The following is a 19,237-nucleotide window of genomic DNA, read 5'->3' as shown; positions in this document are numbered from 1 at the left end:
CCCACCTGCTCTTTCGCGGGTTTCTAGCATTAACGCACGGAACCATTGAATCGAGCACTCGGACCAACAACGGAAGGGTACCGGAAGGGACCGGAAGGGACAATTAGGAAAGAGGAAAGGAAAGGAGGAACGGGAGAGTGATGGCGGCTGTGGTCGCTCTTCGGAATGGTCTAGGGAGGAAAAAGTTGACACACTTGGCAACGGCTGCTGTCTGCGTTAAAGGTCCCGGCACTCACGAGGGTAAAGTCTTCATATCCTGTCCTCCGTTGTCGCACCACGACCATAGCCTTTTAGCCTTCATAGTCGGTGGAGGCGTCACTTAGCAAAAGGACGCTGGTTTCCAGGCGGTTAAGTTTCTCTAAGATAGGTGGGAATCCGTAATAGCCCATGACTAGTATTTTAGAGCTGAAGAGGATGTGAGATGTTGGCCAGTCCACTTCTTTCACATTTTTAAACACGAGGAAAATGATGGAGTAACCCTCACAACGAGGCAGGGATTTGCCTGCGATGGCCAGGTAAACTTGGTGAGGAATGGACATTTCCAGAGTCAGTAAAATTTCCAGCAGCAAATTCCAGATATCTGAGATTCTGGATCAGAGAGAAATTGTGACATAAGCCCTCAAATTTATAATTTCTGCAATTTTATCTATCAGCATCTCACTGGAGACCGTCTGTTACTCATTTTCCTTATGGGATGACAGATGCTTTCACTTGCTTCTGTTTTAGAGAGAAAATTAGTAAGAGAGCAGATGAGAGGCGGTATGGGCGGGGAAATACTGTATATACCCTCTTCCTCTTAGGAAGCGTGGTCGTTTAAAATCTTGTTACTCCATATTCAAAGGAAAGGCTTTTAACCAGCCATTGTGAGTATAATGAATATACGACCTTTCTTTTCTGTGTGTCCCTTGATTCATCTTGCCTCAATAAAAACAAAAATATTTCTTTAGCTACTTAGGTAACAGCAAAGAATTGACTTATTGCTATTTCTGTTTAATTGTAGTGCTGTGGAGAAGAGGTTGTTCACAATATAGACAGGAAACCAGCAATGAAGACCTGGTAAGTATTTTCTTGTCCTATTAGTAAGGCATCTGTAAATTTGACCAAATTCTTGTATTTTAGCAAGTTAAAGTTCATCTGTAGGACAAAACAATAAAGATAATCATTCAGTTTGGAATCTATAACTCATTGATTATAGTCACTTGAGTGAAGTAGAAGAATTCCTAGATTCTGAGCAAGAAGTATGGCTTCTGTAACACCATAATGTTCTTCCTAGTTCTTAAAAGTATGTGTACTTTGAGAATGTAAAAAGGTAGTTTCGGTGGAAGAATAATTGTAGACAGTTGAACAAAGGGATTGTACAAAGCTTAGCTGTAGGTTGGCTCTCTTTCCCATTTCAAAAAAAAAATTTACGACTTTCATCAGTTTTGGGGTAGGGGACTGACTTAACAAATGAGAGATTAAAATTAAAGTTTTACACCAGGACAGTGTTAAACAGTTTCCTCTAACCTATATTTTTATGGATGAGCATAGACTGGGGCATCATAGATTTTCTTACCACATGCAAAAATAATGTTTGACATTAATCAGACCATAAAAAGTACTCAGCACAGTGTTGAAAAGGAAATAATCATTACATGTGAACTGAATGTAAATTGGATTGAGAAAGTTTGAGGAATCAGAAGAAACAGAAGAACTCATCTACTCCAAATATCCCTTTTTAATTATCTTATTCATACATAGTAGTTTAAGAGCATAAAGGAAGTTTACTTCTTTTTTAGGTCATATATTCCACTGAAACTCTAATGAAAACTGTGAATCTTCTCCACAGAAAAAAAACACATACTCCATTTGTTTGAAATTTTGCAGCTATAGGGAGTCATGGACCTAAACCATTTCTAGATTAAGAACCTCTAGGGCCAACAGGTGGTGTGATGGTTAAAGTGCTGGATCTCACACAGCCAGCTCTGTGGTTTGAGTCCCGGACCTGGCGACTTGCAGCTCACACCAGGCACCTGTCTCTGCATGCCCAAAATCCCGGAGGAGAATGGAGGAGAAAGGATTGTGGCATGGCCATCCGCCTTTGCAGAGTGGTTTCTCACTTTTCCTCTTTTTCTATCACTCCCTCTCTCTCTGGAGAGTGCAAGTACTTTATAGCAGAAGCCTTAAAAACAAAAACAAAACACAGGACTTCTATACTAAAGACAACCACACCGACAGTAGGAGGGCAGCATTGTGACAAAGCATGAAAGGCAGTAATGAAGACAGAAAAGTCAAAGACTGACACGAACTCAATACGCCATCTGCTGGTCCCCAAAAGTTTATTTTTTAAACTGAAAATTAACATGTTCTGTTATCAGACTTTTCTTCCTTTATTCTAGCCTGTTCCAATGGAAAATCCATATAAGGAGCCTCTTAAAAAATGTGTCTTGTGCGAGAAACGTGTAGATTATAAGAATGTACAGGTGAGATTTGGATTTACTTCACTATACTTGATTTTAGAATTTAGCTCCTTGGTTAGTCTTATTTAAAGATAATCAGATCAGTTTTATAGCAAGTTTTGTGTAGAGGCAACTTTCAGCAACTTCATAATTTAAAATCTGGTTATAATTCTGAGTATAATATATCAAATAAGAGCCTCCTGGCTCTCCTTCATTTACTGTATTTTATTCTGCAAATGAAAAGTGGCAAATTTTGGGGGAGTGGATGGTATTGGGGTTAAGTATTTTATACTGTCCACAGTATAATGTGATTGCTGTATTTGAGGAAGAAAAACAAGAAGTTGTGAAAACACATTGTAGCAAGAAGATTGTGCAAAGTGGCAAGAATAATACCTGGCACCTAGAAAATGCTGAAGAAGTATTTACATAAATAAAATGACCCAATTCACTAAGACCTCTTGAAGACCTCAGTAGAATATGTGATGGCCTATCATGATAGGTGTTTTAGTACCTTTTTATATATAAGCAGCAGTATTTTATAAAGATCTCTGTAAAAAAGAAAGCAGCTTTAGCGCAAAAGATAATGATTAATCTGCTATTAGCTGTACAGACTGACACTCAGGGTAGATGTTAATTTTAGATATTATTTTAAAAGATAACTTGCCATGAGGATGAGCTAATTTTTTTTTCTCATATTAAATTTGTCTGAAATTTACTAAACCTTCACAAGACTTGAATGTATGTGTAATGTTTGGTTTTTGAAATTTACACATTCAAGGTTGAATAACAAATGTATTAATGCGCTTTTTTTTTTTTCCTCCAAATAAAACTCAAAAACAGCTTTTGTCCCAGTTTATTTCTCCATTTACTGGATGCATTTATGGAAGGCACATAACAGGTATTTTGTTTTTTTATTGTAGCAGTTTAAATGTAGATAAGAATGATACCAGTTTTCTTCTGTTTCAAGAATACTGGTTAGCCCAGCTGCTGTGGTGCAACAGTAATGCAGGAAGCTGTTACTGTGGCAGTGGGATCAGATCCCTGGGCAGGCTCACATCACAGGGGCATCTAGCTGGAGGGGAGGCAAAGGGGATTGCTGTGTGATTCTGTCAAGGATGCTTCTCTCTCTTATACACACATGTGTGCGCATGCTATCAAAAAGAAAGAAAACTGGCAAGTTTTCAGTGTGCTATAGATCACTATTGGATCAGATACTACAGGCACTGGATTTAGGTAAGAAAGCTTCTTCTCAGGCCAGATGATTATCATGTTTTATCCTCAGTTAACTGCAGACTGAAATAGAAAACTATTTGAGATTTAAAAAAAAATTGTGGTCTTGTGACCAGCAGATGGCGTAATAGCTATGTTGCTGGACTCCCAGGTAGTCCACCATGGTTCGCGTCCTGGACCTGGTGGCTTAAACACACGCCACACATGTGTGCGTGCGTGCTCCAGATCCCAAGAGGAGAATGGAGAAGAGATTGTGGTGTGGCCATCCCCCTAGGGGGTGATTTCTCACTTTCTGTCTCTCCTTCTCTTTCTGGCAAGCGCATGCGCCCTAAAGCAAACGTCTCTCCAAAAAAAAAAAAAAAATTGTGGTCTTGATGTTTTGAATATATATAATCATTCCTAGACTAATATTTGAACTAGCCATTGACAAACCATGGCTCACAGTTCAAATCCAACCTATGCCACATGGTTAGTTTTGAATTTTAACAGCAGAGTTGAGTAATTATGATAAGCCTGTATAGCCTACAAACCCTAAAATGTTTGCTGTTCTGGTCCTTTACAGAAAAAAATGTATCAGGCCTTGACTTAGAAAATTATTATGAATTTTAAATTACTCATTTTTTATGAATAAGAAAGGAAAATTTTATTTTATAGGTCTTTGTGGGAAGAAACAGAAAGAAGTCTCAAAAGCAATTAAGAGAGCTCAAATAATGGGTAAGAGCACTTGAATAATTGAATTGGGCTATTCAAAATTTTTCTCATTATCTTTTGCATACAACTTTAATTATCTCTTTACAGGGTTTATGTCAGTTACGTACAAGGATCCTGCATATCGCAAAGACCCTAAAGTTTGTAACATCAAATATCGGGAATAAATTACATAAGGTTATTATCAATAAATGTATTTTACAATGTGGTTGTATAATGCTGTTACTACTTAAGAAGAGCCTTTGGGTAGAAGAGTGATTCAGAAATGATGCTTCCTTTCCAAATGTTCACTAAATAGATAGGTTATTTAAAATGTATTATATTTTGTTATAGCAAAGTGGTAGAATTTGAATTAAAAAGTGTGATGGTCACTAATATCTGGTCCCCAAATAGCTCATATGTAAGGGACCACTAATACTAGGATACTAAACATGGGAAGGATGGCTTGTATTGGAGTTCTGCTTTAGTTCCAGATCCTGTCTTTTTTTTAAGGTATTTATTTTATTATTATTTTAATTTGCTATCAGGCATGTGCACTCACAAGAGAAAGTGATGAAGCAAGCCTCTAGGTCCAGGACTTGAACCACCTTAGGCCATGTGGGATAATAGCACCTTAATCTCCATGCCATCTGCTGGGCCAAGTCCAGATCCTGTCTTACAGATGGGATGATTTGGGGTAAAGAGGTATAGGAAACTGAAATGCTTGTATGAAGGAATTTTTAAAAGTTCACAAAAAAGTGGAACTAAAGTATGAGTTTTATTTTGGTTCAAAATTTTTGAAATCTAAGCATAGGTTTTGCTTAATATGTATTTCCCATTAATTTCTTGACAACCTTGCATATCACATTTGAAACTCATGTCTGGTTGTGGAGTTGAAATTGCTCATAATAATTGTCTAACTAGCAAATATAGATATGTGTGGTGGGTCTTGGGCCAGTCAGTGGTGTAGTGGTGAAGGGTGCTGGATCTCACATGGCTGACTGCTGGCTCAAGTCTCAAACCTAGGAGCTTGGAAAACATCCTGGGTTCGTTTGCATGCTTGCATTCATGCATTGCCCAAAATCCCTATAAGAGGATGGAGAAGGGATTGTAGCATGGTTATCTCGCCTGAGGGGTGCTTTCTTTCTTTCTCAGGTGAGCACACGTACCCAATAGCAAAAACTGAGGGGGGTGGGAATGTGGGTCTTCACTTTGTAGAAATGTTACATTAGGATGGATAGTGGTGCTGTCATAGGAGATAAAACATTTATTCCTAGACAACTCCATCATCAAACTGGTAGTAGCCTTTACTTGAAGGGATGATTCATATTGGGTTATTGGAAAGATCATGATGTATTTTTTGTTTTTCTATGCAAAAATGCTTTATGACTTTTCTGATCCAATACATAGTCTATTGGTATAAATTGTCATTTTCTGTCTCCCAGTGATACAAGCAGCAGGGCTCAAACAGATAACCCTGGTTCTTTTCTATTATATAGTACCAGCTGCTTATGTAACCAGCAAAGCACAAGCCTAGCAGTAGAAGCTTGTGATTTGCACAGAGCACCCTTTGTATATGGGGTTTCAAAAATACCCCATGGTTATTAAGGCACGCTAACGATAAAACTTTGTTACTAAATAAAATTTTCTGTATTAAGTGGAAGTAACACATGGTCAAAGTGTATGTTTAGCATTTTAACTAGTTGGTGAGACATGGTGAGAGCTTCATGTGATGTGTAGTTCATGGAAAGTTAAGTAGAAAAGGTGTATCAGGGCTTGCCCACTGGCTGTGTGGTCAGTAGAGCTGGATCCCACATGGCAGGTGGCTTGGGAAACATACCAGTGCATACATGAATGTGCTCAGTCTTGGAAGGATGGAAAAATAGAGAAGTTATTACGGTGTGAATGTACTTCACTGGGGGTTTGCTTTCTTTATCTGTCCCTCTGGCAAAAATTAAAAAACAAACCTATCACATCAGTACATACAGAAGCTTTCTTTGCCAACTTCTACTTATTCAGCTCACTGGATTAAACAGGTTCTGGGTCTTCCCTAAAACATACTAGAGGCCTTGATTTTCTTGTTAAAATTTGCTTTTGTAATCAGCTGTTTTGTTTCCAGATCTGTTAGTAGTGTCACTGTATTGATGTAGTGAAAAGTTAATGATGTAAAGAAAAGTTATTGCTATGAAAATTAAGTGCATGCTTTGGCAAGACTTAACTTTTTTTCCTTTTTTAAAGACAGATTTTTGCGGGCCAGCAAGTGGTGTGGTGGTTAAGGTGCTGGAGTTCCCACATGGCCGACCACGGTTCCAGTCCCAGACCTGGTGGCTTCTGTCTCTCTCTCTGGCAAAACTCATGTGAAAATAATAACAAATAAAGTTAAATAAATTAAAAAAAAATGCTTTAAAGACAGATTTTTGCTATACGGTACATGTACTCATCAGAGAGAAAGTGAGAAATCACCCCCCAGGGGAAGAGGGACAGCTGTGGGGCAATCCCTTCTCCCATGATCTGGGCCCACTTGTACGTATATGCATTTCTGGAGTGAGTTTTGAGCTGCCAGGTCCAGGACTTAACCATTATGCCATCTGTTGGTCCTGATAATTCTCTTTTTTTTTTTTTTTTTTTTTTTGAAAGATTTCTGTTATAGGGCATGTGTGTGTGCTCACTGGAGACAGAGAAAGCAGGAAATCACCCCACACACACACCCGGGGGATATGGCCATGCTGCAGTCCCTTTTCCTCCATTCTCCTGTCGGGATCTTGAGCACGCACATATATGTGCCTGGCATGAGTTTTGAGTTACTGGGTCCAGGACTCAAACCATGGTCAACTACGTGGCAGTCCAGCAAAGTAACCATTACGCGATCTGCTGGTCCCAGTGATAATTAACTCTTAAAATAGCTGTCAAATTAGGTGTAGCTAGGACAACTGAAATACGGGTGGAAGGGTACAGTGAAATGGAAAACCCTAGTTGAATTTTGTACATAGGCTGCTTTGCAAATTTGTGTAAATTCTTCACAGAAACCAAAACCAGGACGAGTAAAGGTTAAGCAGCAACAGTGATTTACATAGGAAGCCCAATCACTAGACTTCATACAATACAGAAAAGTCCCTGGCCCCCCACCAAATGGTGAGTGAATATATACTTTTCCTTTATATTAAAATGAAAGTGGGCCTGTTGGTAAAAGGAGTCAGAACCCACATGGCCAACCAGCTGTTCAAATTCTTGCTCTGGTGGCTTGAAAAACACACCAGGTGTGCGTATGTGCATGCTCAAAATCCCAACAGGATGGAGAAATGAAGAAGGGACTGTTACATAACCCTCACTCCCCCCCTTCACCCTTGGGGGAGCTCTTCACTCTCCCTCTCTCTGGTGAGTGTACATACTCTGGCAAATTAAAAAAGAAAACAAAAGCTTTATAATAGACATGCCCATGTATGTATATGTCCTTGTATCATTTCTGAGTCCCAATTTAACTTGCTTTTCGGTTCCTTGATCACCTGCGAATTCCAAACACTGAATGACCTTTGGATTCAGTAGATTTTGTGTAGAGGACTCTAGGGAGAGATTAGTGTTTGTGCTGTGTTACAGTTGTGCTCTAATTATGGCTGCCGAATTTAGCAAATAAATATACAGAATACTCAATTAAATTTGAGTCCCAGATAAACAGTTTTTTTGGTGTAACTATACCCCAAATATTGCATGATACTCAGCATTTTATCTGGCAACTTGAGCCATAATCTACTTTTTATTATTTTGAATAAGATTCTTAATGACTTAGAGATAGAAATAAATTTTTATATAAACTTTTAGATGTATTTCCACATTGTGAAATAAGACTTATCCTTCTTTCCCAATTCTAAAGAATTTGTGCAAGTTTACATGAATGTATTTAAGCTTTTCCTTGACAACTTAGTGAAAGAAAGGTTTCTATTTTAAAATAAAGGCATCTGATATTTTAAAAAGTCTTTTATAAAATAAACACCTGAGGGCCCAGCCACACTGGCACAACTAGGAGGGTGCTGTTGCACCATGGTCATGTGGCCCAGGTTCCATTCCTGACCCCACCTAATCAAGCTAGGTTCAGTGGTGCCTGCCTGTGATCCCATCTGCCTGGGAGTCTTGGGTAGGAGAGTCAAGACATAGCAAGACCTAGCCAAAATATTCCCACCCCGCCTCCATTGCTGTCTTGCTTACATAAAAATAAATAAATGTTTTAGGATTTACTCAGGTATTACTGCAAACAGGTAAACATAGTAAAAAAATTTAAAAAGACCTTATCTGTGTATTGCTAAGAATACCTGGGGGCCGCCGGTAGGTGGCCTGGTGGTTAAAGGTGCTGGGCTTCCACATGGCTGACTGCGGTGTGAGTCCCGGACCTGGTGGCTCGCTCACTCTCTGGTTAAAATTGAAAGATGGTGATAAAATAATTTTTTTTTCAAGAATTATTTACTTATTTTAATTTGACCAGAAAGAGAGAGAGGGGGAGGGAAAGTGAAAAGGCAAGCCGCCAGGTCTGGGACTCAAAACGTGGTCAGCCATGTGGGAGTCCAACGCCCTTAACCACCATGCTACCTGCTAGTCCCCAAAAATATTTCCTTATGGGAAAAGAAAAAAAACCCCTGAATACAGTAAAAATGAATTTACATATTATATGAAGCTAAACACAGTTAAAATTATACAATCATTTGGCTTTACCCTACAGCCAGATCAAAAATGTACTTTTGGGCTAAGAGGATCAAAATGTAGGGGACTGTGGATATTCTCCAGAGCTCTTCATTTTCTCGATGTCTTCGTCTGTTTCCGGGCTGCTCAGCGTGGATGATTTTTCTTGGTAACTGCTGTCACTGTCTGTCGAAGATGGTTTGTTCTGTATCTCTAACAGCCGTGACTTCTTTAACTGCCCTCTGTCACCTGCATCTGTAGCTTTACGCTTAGTTATCTGTGGTGTAGTAGTTTGACTAGCTTCAGGAATGTTGGCGTATTCTACCATTAAAGTCAACTTGTCTACCCCATCAAGATGGTGGCTAGTGTTACAGCTACTTTTAGAAATATGCCTGTTTTTCAAAGAAATAACACATGAACGCAGAAATTCACAATCTGGAAAAAAGGTACGTAAAGCTTGACAGAGGAAAATGTTTTCCTGAGTGTCTTCTTGGACATTCTTCTCTCCTAAACAAAATAAAGTAGCAGTTCATCTTAATTGCATTTGCTCCACAAATCTTTTATAAATAGCTATTTGTTAGTAAAGCTAAGTCAAGAACTGTATCACGTCTACAGTGAGAACAATGACATGCTTAATCCAAAATTCTAATTTAAATGCCATAATATTCTAAAAAGAAAGGTGATTTTAATACTAAATTATTTAAGTTTAGGGACCAGCAGTTGGCGTAATGGCTATGTCGCTAGACTCCCATGTAGTTGACTGTGGTTCGAGTCCTGGACCTGGACATGTGTGTGTGTGTGTGTGCCCAAGAGCCCAAGAGGAGAATGGAGGAGAAGGAATTACAACGTGACCATCCCCCCTGGAGGGTGATTTCTTGCTTTCTGTCTCTCTGCCTGTCTTTCTGGTGAGCACACGAACCCTAGAACAAAAAAAAACCTCTCCAAAAAGAATTTAAGTTTAAAAAAATATTTACTAATTTTATTGCCAGAGGGCACTTGTATTCAGTTCACTCCAGGAGGGTGAGGGAGGAAAGGCTATGAGGATAGGGAGAGAAAGGGAGAGAGAGACCGAGAGAAAGAGAAAGTACCCCCAATGGGGTGTGGTATGCTGCAATCCTTTCTCCTCCATTTTCCAAACCCATCAGGGAAATGCACCCTTACACATAGCATAATTTTCAAGTTGCTGGATCTGGGACTAGAACAAGGTCGGCCATGTAGAATCTGGCTACCTTAACTACCAGGCTATGGAACTATCTGTTAAATTCTTTAACATCAACAGTATTGCAAAGCAGGCTAGCCTAGTGGGTAAGGAAGATGGAGCCCATATTGTCAGCTGTAGTTAAGAGTTCTGGCCCTGGTGGCTTGGAAAGCACATGGCTGTCTGTAGGGTTCAAGTTCTGGACATAAGAGGCTTGAAAAACATGCTGGGGGCCTGTGTGTAAATGCCCAAAATCCTGAGAGGAGAATGGAGGAGAAGGGATTACAGTGTGGCCATCCCCCCCTGGGGGTGATTTCTTTCCTTCTCTCTCTCTGGCAAGCACACACACCCTATAGCAAAAACAAAACAAAAACAAGAGTGCTTCAAAAAGTTTTCAGAAAAATGGGAATAAAGTATGAGTTTATCTTGGCATAAAAATTGGGGGCGGGACCAGCAGTTAGTATAATGGCTATGTCGCTGGACTCCCACGGTTCGAGTCCCAGACCCGGCGGCTTAAACTCAAGCCAGGCCGCGTGTGCATGCGTGCCCAAGATCCCGAGAGGAGAATGGAGGAGAAGGGATTGCGGCATGGCCATCCCCCCTGGGGGGCGATTTCTCGCTTTGTCTCTCTCTGTCTTTCTGGGGAGCGCACGAGCCCTGTAGCAAAAACCTCTCAAAAAAAAAAAATTGTGTGTGTGTGGGGGGTACGGCAGCAAGTGGGGTGGTGGTTAAGGCAACTGGACTCCCATATAGCTGACCGTGGTTTGAGTCCTGGATCTGGCAGCTTGCTTTCTCACTTTCCTTCTCTCTCTCTCTCTCTCTGGTCAACTTTTAAAAAATAAAATAATGACAATAAATAAAAGTAAATCTTTGAAAAAATATTTTGTTGAGGTGGAGTGGTGGTTAAGGTGCTGGACTTCCACATGACCAACCATGGTTCATTCAAGTCTCATAAAATAAATAGACTTAAAAAGAAATTTTTTTAATTATTATTTTAATAACATACATTTTTCGTAGACCTTTTTGAGGAAGGGCCCTTTGTATGGTGTCATGTCCTTTGTTCATGAGGATTTAAAAGTATTACTAAAACAACTAGTTTTAATCCCAGGGGGGACAAATTCATCTGATAATGCAGTTGGCCCAGCTGTAATTTAAATCAGTGAGAATGCTTTAAAAATCACAGAAAGTAGCAATGTTTTAAATTTTTACTTACGTGTCACTTGAATCTGTGCTTGTTTCCTTTTTTTAATTTCTTCTTTTAATCTGTTTACATCCTTTAGTAATTTCTCTACTGCTCGCTCACTGTGTTCCACTTTTTTGCATATACTCTGCAAAATAAAAATCAGGTAAAATTCTGATTCCTGTATTAATAGAATCTAGACTCAAATAATTTAAAATCCTTGATGATGTAGATATCAAATACTAGCTACCTTTTATGTAATTACTGATTTTGCTACTTTCTGGAGGATCTACCTAACAAGCACTTGCATGGTGCTTTATAGATTACAAAACGCTTTTCAGACACATTAACATCTCATTTATATATATTTTTATCACACCACTCATTTCCTTAATACACAGAAATAAACTGAAGTATTTAACTCATTCAAAACAAAAATACTGAGAGATGCATAATTACTGCACACATAGAACATTAAGAAACTGGTAACGAGCTGCATAGTGGCACAACAGTACACCACCACTCTGGGAAGGTTCCGAGTCAATATCCTGAATCTGCCTGGCACATCCCATGATCCAGGGCTGAGTGAAGCTGGGATGGATTGAGGCCAGGTGGTGTGTAGTGATTATTCCACTGGACCTGCATAAGAAATGCAAACTGGGGCCAGCAGACAGTGTAATAGTTACGACGCCGGTTATGGTCAACCATGTTTCGAGTCCCAGACCCGGTGGCTTCAAACTCATGCTGGGAATGTGTGCATGTGTGCTCAGAATCCCAAGAGGAGACTGAAACAGAAGGAACTGTGGTGTGACAATCCCCCTCGGGGGGTGATTTTTCGCTTTCTGTCTCTGGTGAGTGTACATGCCCTATAGCAAGAAAAAGAAGAATGCAAACCCAAGACCTCCATGCACACACACAAGCATGCATGTCTATGAATTGGGATGACAGAGATGGGGTGGACTGTAGCAAACCTGTTGGGGATGCCTCTACCTTTGTCTCATGAAATTAAATAAAGTTTATAAAAAAGTGGGAGAGAAGCAGACTGTTCCTATGTGTTATCAGTTTTACAAGTAATACCAATAATCTTTGACCCAATAATTCCATTTTGGGAATCTTAACAAAATTTATGTAAGAATATATGCCTTGGGATTAGCAGGTGGCATGGTGGTTAAGGGCACTGGACTCTCACATGGCCGAATTCGGTTCAAGTCCCAGACCTGGTGGATTCCATGCGTGCGTGCGCTCTCTCTCTCACGCTATCACTCTGGACAAATTTAAATAAATAAATGGATAAATAAAGTTAAATAAAATAATTCTTTAAAAGTTAAGAATATATGCCTTAGTAGAATATCAAATATCAAATCAAACATGTCCTTTCTAATTACAGGGCAATAGTAGTTATAGTAAAAAAATTTTTTTGAAAGAGCTTTGCTATCAAGCATGTGCATTCACACCCAGAAGGAAAGTATGAAATCACTCCCCAGGGAGGATGGCAATGCTGCAATCCCTTCTCCTCCATTCTCCTCTTGGGATTTAGGGCACATATGCATGTGTACCTGGTGTGAGTTTCAAGCCACTGGGTCTGGGACTTGAACCGTGTTTGGCCATATAGGAGTCCGGCACCTTAACCACTATGTACCTGCTGGCTCCAGTTATAGCCAGTTTTAGTGAATATTTTGTAAGATGTCTGTCCAGCCTACTTTTCATGAACTTGTTCACCTTGACATAAGTTTGCCAGTAACCCCAGCACCCACTTTCCCTCTAACCAACTCCAGCAGAACCACAGAAGCGGTGGATTAGCAGTTCTCTGGTTTGCCAGTGGCTGAAGAAACAGATCTGGACATGAGGAAAGCACAAAGAGAGAGTTCTGACAGCATCCCAGCTCCTTCCTAAGTTCTGCTGTGTTCTCCCTGTGGTTCCCATGATGGACCTCCACTTCCCTATTTTAGCCCAAGTTGGTCTTTTCAACATTAGAGTTCTAAGATACTGTTTTGTGAAATGCACTGCCATTAAAAATAACTAAGGAATATGTGACAAAGAATGTGTCTAACAATATGTGTCACATAAAGCCACTTATGTCACTATGATTCAATTCTATTTACAGGGTCAGTCCCATAGGGCAGTGGTTAGGTGCAATGCATCAGGAGCAAATACCTCTGGTCTCCAACTCTTTTTGCCCCGGTATGGAAAATGTAAGATCCTTCCTCCTCTGCTAGGGCCAACGCTTCAACCCTGACCATGTTCAAATCTTGGGCCTGGCAGCCTGAAAACACCTTGGGTGAATGTGTTTGTGTGTGCCCAAAATTCTGATAGGATAACCTGAGGGAAAAGGATTGTGGCAAGACCATATCCCACTGAAGACTGTTTTCTCTGGTGAAGGCACATACCCGCTAGTAGTTAAAAAACTTTTTTTGGAAAAGGGATGTATACATTAGGAAAAAACTGGAGAATATGGCAAAATAAAAAGTTATGTTTAAATGGTAAGTTCTTCAGTTTCTATTTTCTAAAATTCTTGTATTATTATTCATATTAAAATAATGTATATTAGTAGTGTGTAATAATTAACCCTTTTTCTTTATTCATGATAGAATATGTGAGAGCATGGTGGGGGCGGGGGGAGAGAAAAGTACCTTTCACAGGATTTGGTCTTACAATGAGTAATCCCTTTCCTCCAGTTCTCCAGCCGATCAGATCTTAAATACTAGCACGTGTACTGACATGTTTTAGGGCCACCAAACCAAGAATTTGAAACCTGGCAAAGTGAGATCTGGCTTCTCTTTAGCAGTACACCCCCTCTATACCACAGAGTCTGCCCCAGCCCCCTTCCTTCTAGTGTTGAGGATGGTGTGCATGGAGGTACATGCCTCAGATCTGGTGGATGAATAGCTGACTGACAGACCCAGCCAGGGATCCATCGTGGTTTGCTGTTTTGTTGTTGTTGTTAATAATATTAGTCACGGGGACCAGCAGTTAGCGTAACGGCTATGTCGCTGGGCTCCCATGTAGTTGACCGTGGTTTGCGTCCCGGACCCGGTGGCTTAAGACTCACGCCGGGTGTGTGTGCGTGTGTGCCCAAAATCCCGAGAGGAGAATAGATTGTGGCGTGACCATCCCCCCTGGGGGGTGATTTCTCACTTTCTGCCTCTATGTTTCTCTCTCTGTCTGGTGAGCGCAGGCGGGGGGAGAGAAAAGTACCTTTCACAGGATTTGGTCTTACAATGAGTAATCCCTTTCCTCCAGTTCTCCAGCCGATCAGATCTTAAATACTAGCACGTGTACTGACATGTTTTAGGGCCACCAAACCAAGAATTTGAAACCTGGCAAAGTGAGATCTGGCTTCTCTTTAGCAGTACACCCCCTCTATACCACAGAGTCTGCCCCAGCCCCCTTCCTTCTAGTGTTGAGGATGGTGTGCATGGAGGTACATGCCTCAGATCTGGTGGATGAATAGTTGACTGACAGACCCAGCCAGGGATCCATCGTGGTTTGCTGTTTTGTTGTTGTTGTTAATAATATTAGTCACGGGGACCAGCAGTTAGCGTAACGGCTATGTCGCTGGGCTCCCATGTAGTTGACCGTGGTTTGCGTCCTGGACCCGGTGGCTTAAGACTCACGCCGGGTGTGTGTGCGTGTGTGCCCAAAATCCCGAGAGGAGAATAGATTGTGGCGTGACCATCCCCCCTGGGGGGTGATTTCTCACTTTCTGCCTCTATGTTTCTCTCTCTGTCTGGTGAGCGCATGCGCCCTATAGCGAAAACCCCTCCAAAAAATAATAGTAATTATTAGTCACAATACAGTAGGCATGCATGCAAACAAGCATCTGTGACAAGGTCTCACCATGCCACGATCCTCTTCTCCTAGCCCTTGAGCTTATCAGAACTCTGGGATACATCTGCACTTGGCTGTGCAGCGACCAGCACTGCTGTTCAGTACATCACCAAGCGGGCCACCAAGGCTGGGCCAGAGCTGGCTCCACCACTGCTTACCTGAAGCCTTGCTTCCCCTGGGCTGTTACTAGCCAATGACTGAGCAATGGGATTGGTGTCCATGCTCAGACTCATCAGCCTAGCTTTTAGAATGGCACTGCAGTCTGATGCTCTTCCTAAACAATGGTCTTCCTAGCCCTCTCTCTTTTCTCAGGGATCTGACTTGCACTACAAGCTGAAGGCTCTTTTCTGCCTACCCTTGTCCCCTTCTCCTTTATTACCTTTTGCAGGCCCAATTAATTTCTTAGACTTTATTTCCTGTGTGTGTGGGGCAGTTCTAGACAGGGTCTTACCATGTAGTGATTGTCATGTCTCAGTCTCCTGAACACCTGGGATTACAAGTGTATGCCACTTCACACTACTTGCTTTTTTTTTTTTTTTTGGAGAGGTTTTTGCTATAGGGCGTGTGAACTCACCAGACAGAGAGACAGAAAGTGAGAAATCACCCCCCAGGGGAGATGGCCACGCCGCAATCCCTTCTCCATTCTCCTCTCGGGATCTGGGGCATGCACGCACATGCGCCCGACATGAGTTTTAAGCCACCGGGTCCGGGACGTGAACTGCGGTCGACTACGTGGGAGTCCAGCGACATAGCCATTACACTAACTGCTGGTCCCCACAGGACCAGTTTGAGGAATCAAACCTAGATCTCCCACGTGACTTTAGCAGCAGGATCCATCCCAGTGCTACACTCTGGCTGGCCCAAGAGCTCCTGTCTCATTTTTGTCTACTTCTAAGCGCTAAGAACATTACACTGTGGTAGTTGTATTGCTCCCAAGTATTTGCTTCCCTCTTTTTTTTTAAGAGGCTTTTGCCTTAGGGTGTGAGAACTCACCTCAGAGAGAGTGAGAGGGAAAGTGAGAAATCACCACCCAGGAGAATGGCCACACTGAAATCCCTTCTCCTCCATTCTTCTCCCGGGATCTTAGACACGCATGCACATGCACCCAGTGTAATTTTCAAGTCTCCAGGTCTGGGACTCGAACCACAACAGTTGGCCATGTGGGAGTCCAACAATGTAAGTACTAAGTCTTCTGCTGGCCCCTTTTCTTCTCTCTTTATCCTATATAAAGATTATAAATCCCTATTGCCACTTAATGTACTCTGGTAGGCGAAATGTGAATGGATGTGACATGGAAGTTTTGACTGTAGTTTTAAGAACTATTGTACATTTCTACCAGCTTCATTACTCTTTTCCTTCTGCCATGACAAAAATAGTCCCCAAAGTACGGGCTGCTCTTCCAGCCTGAATCCTGAAATGAATGTGACACTGGGAAGAGAAGCAGAGCTCTGGTCAAGATATAATGTGAGGGAAAAAAAAAAAAAAAGATATAATGTGAGCAGGACTAAACTGTTGTTGTAAACCACCGATTCAGTCCTTGTTACTGAAGCTAAAGGAATACCATGTAAATTATCCTTAAACAATTTCACAGTGATCAAGTTTATATGAACTCTAGAACTGGTCTTTATGATTTTGATATTTTACTTTACCTTTAACTCCTCTTGTAATGAAGTATACATTTCATTTATCTTATGTACCTCCTTTAAAGAACCATCTTCTTTAAAAAATTCAGAGCTGTAAAAAAATTACCATTTTCTCAGGCAAATGTACAAAATTCATTTTAATGATAAGGTAAAAACTTATTTGCAGTCAAGGAGCAATGGAAGATTCTTCTCACTGGCTTTGTAGGAACCATGATTTTGTCCCCTACTTGTACACAACAAAACCAACCAGAAAACTTACTTTATCCTTACTTTTTACATTAGCAAACTTAGCTTCCTATGTACTACTGCCAAATCTCCAAAAGTAAATGTTTAAGTAAAAATAAACAAAAACAGAAGGAAAAAGGAATCAAACTTTTCTTTTACCACAGTGGGGATAGGATTGAGTTTTAAAAAGTTTACTTGGAGCCAGCAGATGGCATGGTGGTTAACCACTGGATTCACACATGGCTAATCATGGTTTGAGCCCCAGACCCAACAGCTTGAAAATCAGGCTGGGCACATGTGTATGCATGCTAACCAAAATCTCAAGATGAGAATGGTATGGCTATCCCCCTGTGGAATAATTTCTCATCTTCCCTCTCTTTCCTCTCTTGTGAGCTCATATGCCCTATGGCAGAAACCTTAAAAAAAAAAAAGAAAAAAAAAGTTTACTTAAGGGCTGGTTCTGTGGCCTGATGGCTAAAGGAACTTGATCTTCTAAGGCCAGCTGCCTGGTTTGAAACCCAGCTCTGGCACCTTGAAAAAGCATGCCAAGCATGTATGTGTGTACACTTAAAATCCCAATAGGATGGAGGAGTGGAGAAGGGATTATAGCAGGACCATGCCCTGGGGTGGTGCCTTCTCCTCCTCCCTCTGGCTTTGTTTCTCCCTTGCTAGTGTACCACCCTCTGGCCAAATAAAAAAAAGAAAGAAATTATCCTTAAATGAAAGAAACATAAGGATTCTGGAATTCTAATAAAGTATGATTTGTACAACACCCCAGTTTTGGGGAGAAGTGTGAAAAATGTGTATGTTAGGATCTTAGAATCAGTTAAATATGGTGCTCAATTCTTACATGGCCAGGCAGAGTATATACTTTGTGAGAACACAAAAGTTTTAAACACCCAATCCCTATCCTCACAGTGTTTGCATTCTGGTGGGTAGGTGACAGTACCAGTGTTACTGATGTTACTCCCTTATTCGAGCACCACAAGAAAGTTATACCTAAGCAGCCTAATTCTTCTTTAATATCCAGTCTAATTTCATGCCTTTAATGTGAATTGCTGCCTTAGGAAATTATAGGTTTGAAGCTAGCCACTTATTATAGGTATTTATTACTAGAATAGAGATGCTAAAATGTGCAGATACGCAGTGAGCCCTTTGCTCCACCATTGTTTTTTTACTTCATTAGCAGATAGCTGCTAGATGGAAGAATATAGTTTAGTTTGCTTGAAGTAATATATTCATTAGTTTTCACTTTTATTTTGTGGTTGTTTATATAATAAATTTAACTTAAAGAAATGGACAGGAATAAGGTCAATAGGAAAGCAGCTGAGGAAACTTACTTGTGTGTTTTTACTGCTCGGCTAAAACCAGTGGATGTACAGGAACCAGATGCAGTTTTATAGCCCAGTTGTTCGGACATGCCCAGATTGGCAACCACTAAAGGTATCCTATAAAAAAGTCTAAGGAGATAAAAATTTAAATATAAATTTAGAATAAAGAGGAAAATCAGTATCTATTAGAATAAATTACCTTTCCTCTGAGAATTAAAAAAAAAAAACCTGTATTAACTTATCCAATTTATTGACTGAGGCAAGTAGCAAGCACTCATGCATACACGCGTGCTTTCACTCATTTTTTTAAGTTTTGCTACAGGACACGTGCATTCACTGGGGAGAGAAAGTAAGAAATTATCTCCTAGTGGGGATGGCCATGCTGCAGTTCCCTTCTCTATTCTCCTCTTGGGATTTTGGGCATGCAGGCACACACATGCACCTGGACAGTTTTTCAAGCCTCTGGGTTTGGGATTTGAACTGCATTGTAGGCCTTGTGGGATCCAGCCACCTTATTCACTAGAGGCTGGCCTGAGGCAGGTTGCTTTTAAAAGTTGTAAAATATTCAGGGTATAAGGTGATTATATGAAAAAAAAATTAAATATATTAAATATATTTTAATGGCTATATTTCTTTTAAGGTTTTTGCCATAGGGCGCATATGTTTGCCAGAGAGTGAGTGAGCTAGTGAGGGGGAAAATGAGAAGTTACTCCTCAGGGAGGATGGCCACCCCACAATCCCTTCTCTTCTATTCTCCTGGGTTTTTTTTTTTTTTTTTTTTTTTTTTTTTTGAGAGGTTTTCGCTATAG

The 19,237-nt window shown here is 40.6% G+C and overlaps 2 protein-coding genes across 10 annotated transcripts in view; one reads left to right on the top strand and one right to left on the bottom strand.

The window, feature by feature from the left end:
• Positions 1 to 109: 109 nt before the first annotated feature.
• Positions 110 to 7,983, top strand: MRPS18C (mitochondrial ribosomal protein S18C). Of its 4 annotated transcripts, none has more exons than XM_027773026.1 (7): positions 110 to 240; positions 1,001 to 1,056; positions 2,379 to 2,462; positions 3,279 to 3,336; positions 4,323 to 4,382; positions 4,467 to 4,553; positions 7,379 to 7,983. In XM_027773026.1, exons 1-6 carry the CDS (start codon positions 141 to 143, stop codon positions 4,541 to 4,543), a joined length of 435 nt encoding a protein of 144 aa, XP_027628827.1. In that variant the 5' UTR covers positions 110 to 140; the 3' UTR covers positions 4,544 to 4,553; positions 7,379 to 7,983. The 4 variants fall into 4 exon arrangements, with proteins under 4 accessions (XP_027628827.1, XP_006151455.1, XP_006151454.1 ...); XM_006151393.3 differs by lacking the exon at positions 7,379 to 7,983 and adding an exon at positions 6,598 to 6,641; XM_006151392.3 differs by lacking the exon at positions 7,379 to 7,983 and adding an exon at positions 6,594 to 6,634.
• Positions 7,984 to 8,895: 912 nt separating this feature from the next.
• ABRAXAS1 (abraxas 1, BRCA1 A complex subunit) overlaps positions 8,896 to 19,237 on the bottom strand; it is a 20,128-nt gene continuing 9,786 nt past the window's right edge. For 5 of the 6 annotated variants that reach the window (XM_006151389.2, XM_027773024.1, XM_006151387.3 and 2 more), the window contains 4 exons: positions 18,438 to 18,557; positions 16,879 to 16,963; positions 11,435 to 11,549; positions 8,897 to 9,530 (listed from right to left, as the gene is read on the bottom strand). In XM_006151389.2, coding sequence (XP_006151451.1) covers positions 9,097 to 9,530; positions 11,435 to 11,549; positions 16,879 to 16,963; positions 18,438 to 18,557 — 754 coding nt within the window. In that variant the 3' untranslated portion in view covers positions 8,897 to 9,096. Of the gene's footprint in view, positions 9,531 to 11,434; positions 11,550 to 16,878; positions 16,964 to 18,437; positions 18,558 to 19,237 lie in introns of all 6 variants that reach the window. The other variant, XM_027773023.1, reaches the window with a different exon arrangement.

Source organism: Tupaia chinensis, unplaced genomic scaffold (assembly GCF_000334495.1).
Source record: "Tupaia chinensis unplaced genomic scaffold, TupChi_1.0 Scaffold000318_1, whole genome shotgun sequence".
Classification (NCBI taxonomy): domain Eukaryota; kingdom Metazoa; phylum Chordata; class Mammalia; order Scandentia; family Tupaiidae; genus Tupaia; species Tupaia belangeri.
The sequence above is the reverse complement of the archived record's forward strand: the minus strand, read 5'-3'. Positions and strand labels throughout refer to the sequence as shown.

Coding starts and splice junctions, on each gene's coding strand:
- MRPS18C (XM_027773026.1), top strand. CDS start 141: ATGGCGGCTGTGGTCGCTCTTCGGAATGGTCTAGGGAGGAAAAAGTTG. Junction 1,057..2,378: donor AAACCAGCAATGAAGACCTG/GTAAGTATTTTC, acceptor CCTTTATTCTAG/CCTGTTCCAATGGAAAATCC. Junction 4,383..4,466: donor TAAGAGAGCTCAAATAATGG/GTAAGAGCACTT, acceptor ATCTCTTTACAG/GGTTTATGTCAGTTACGTAC.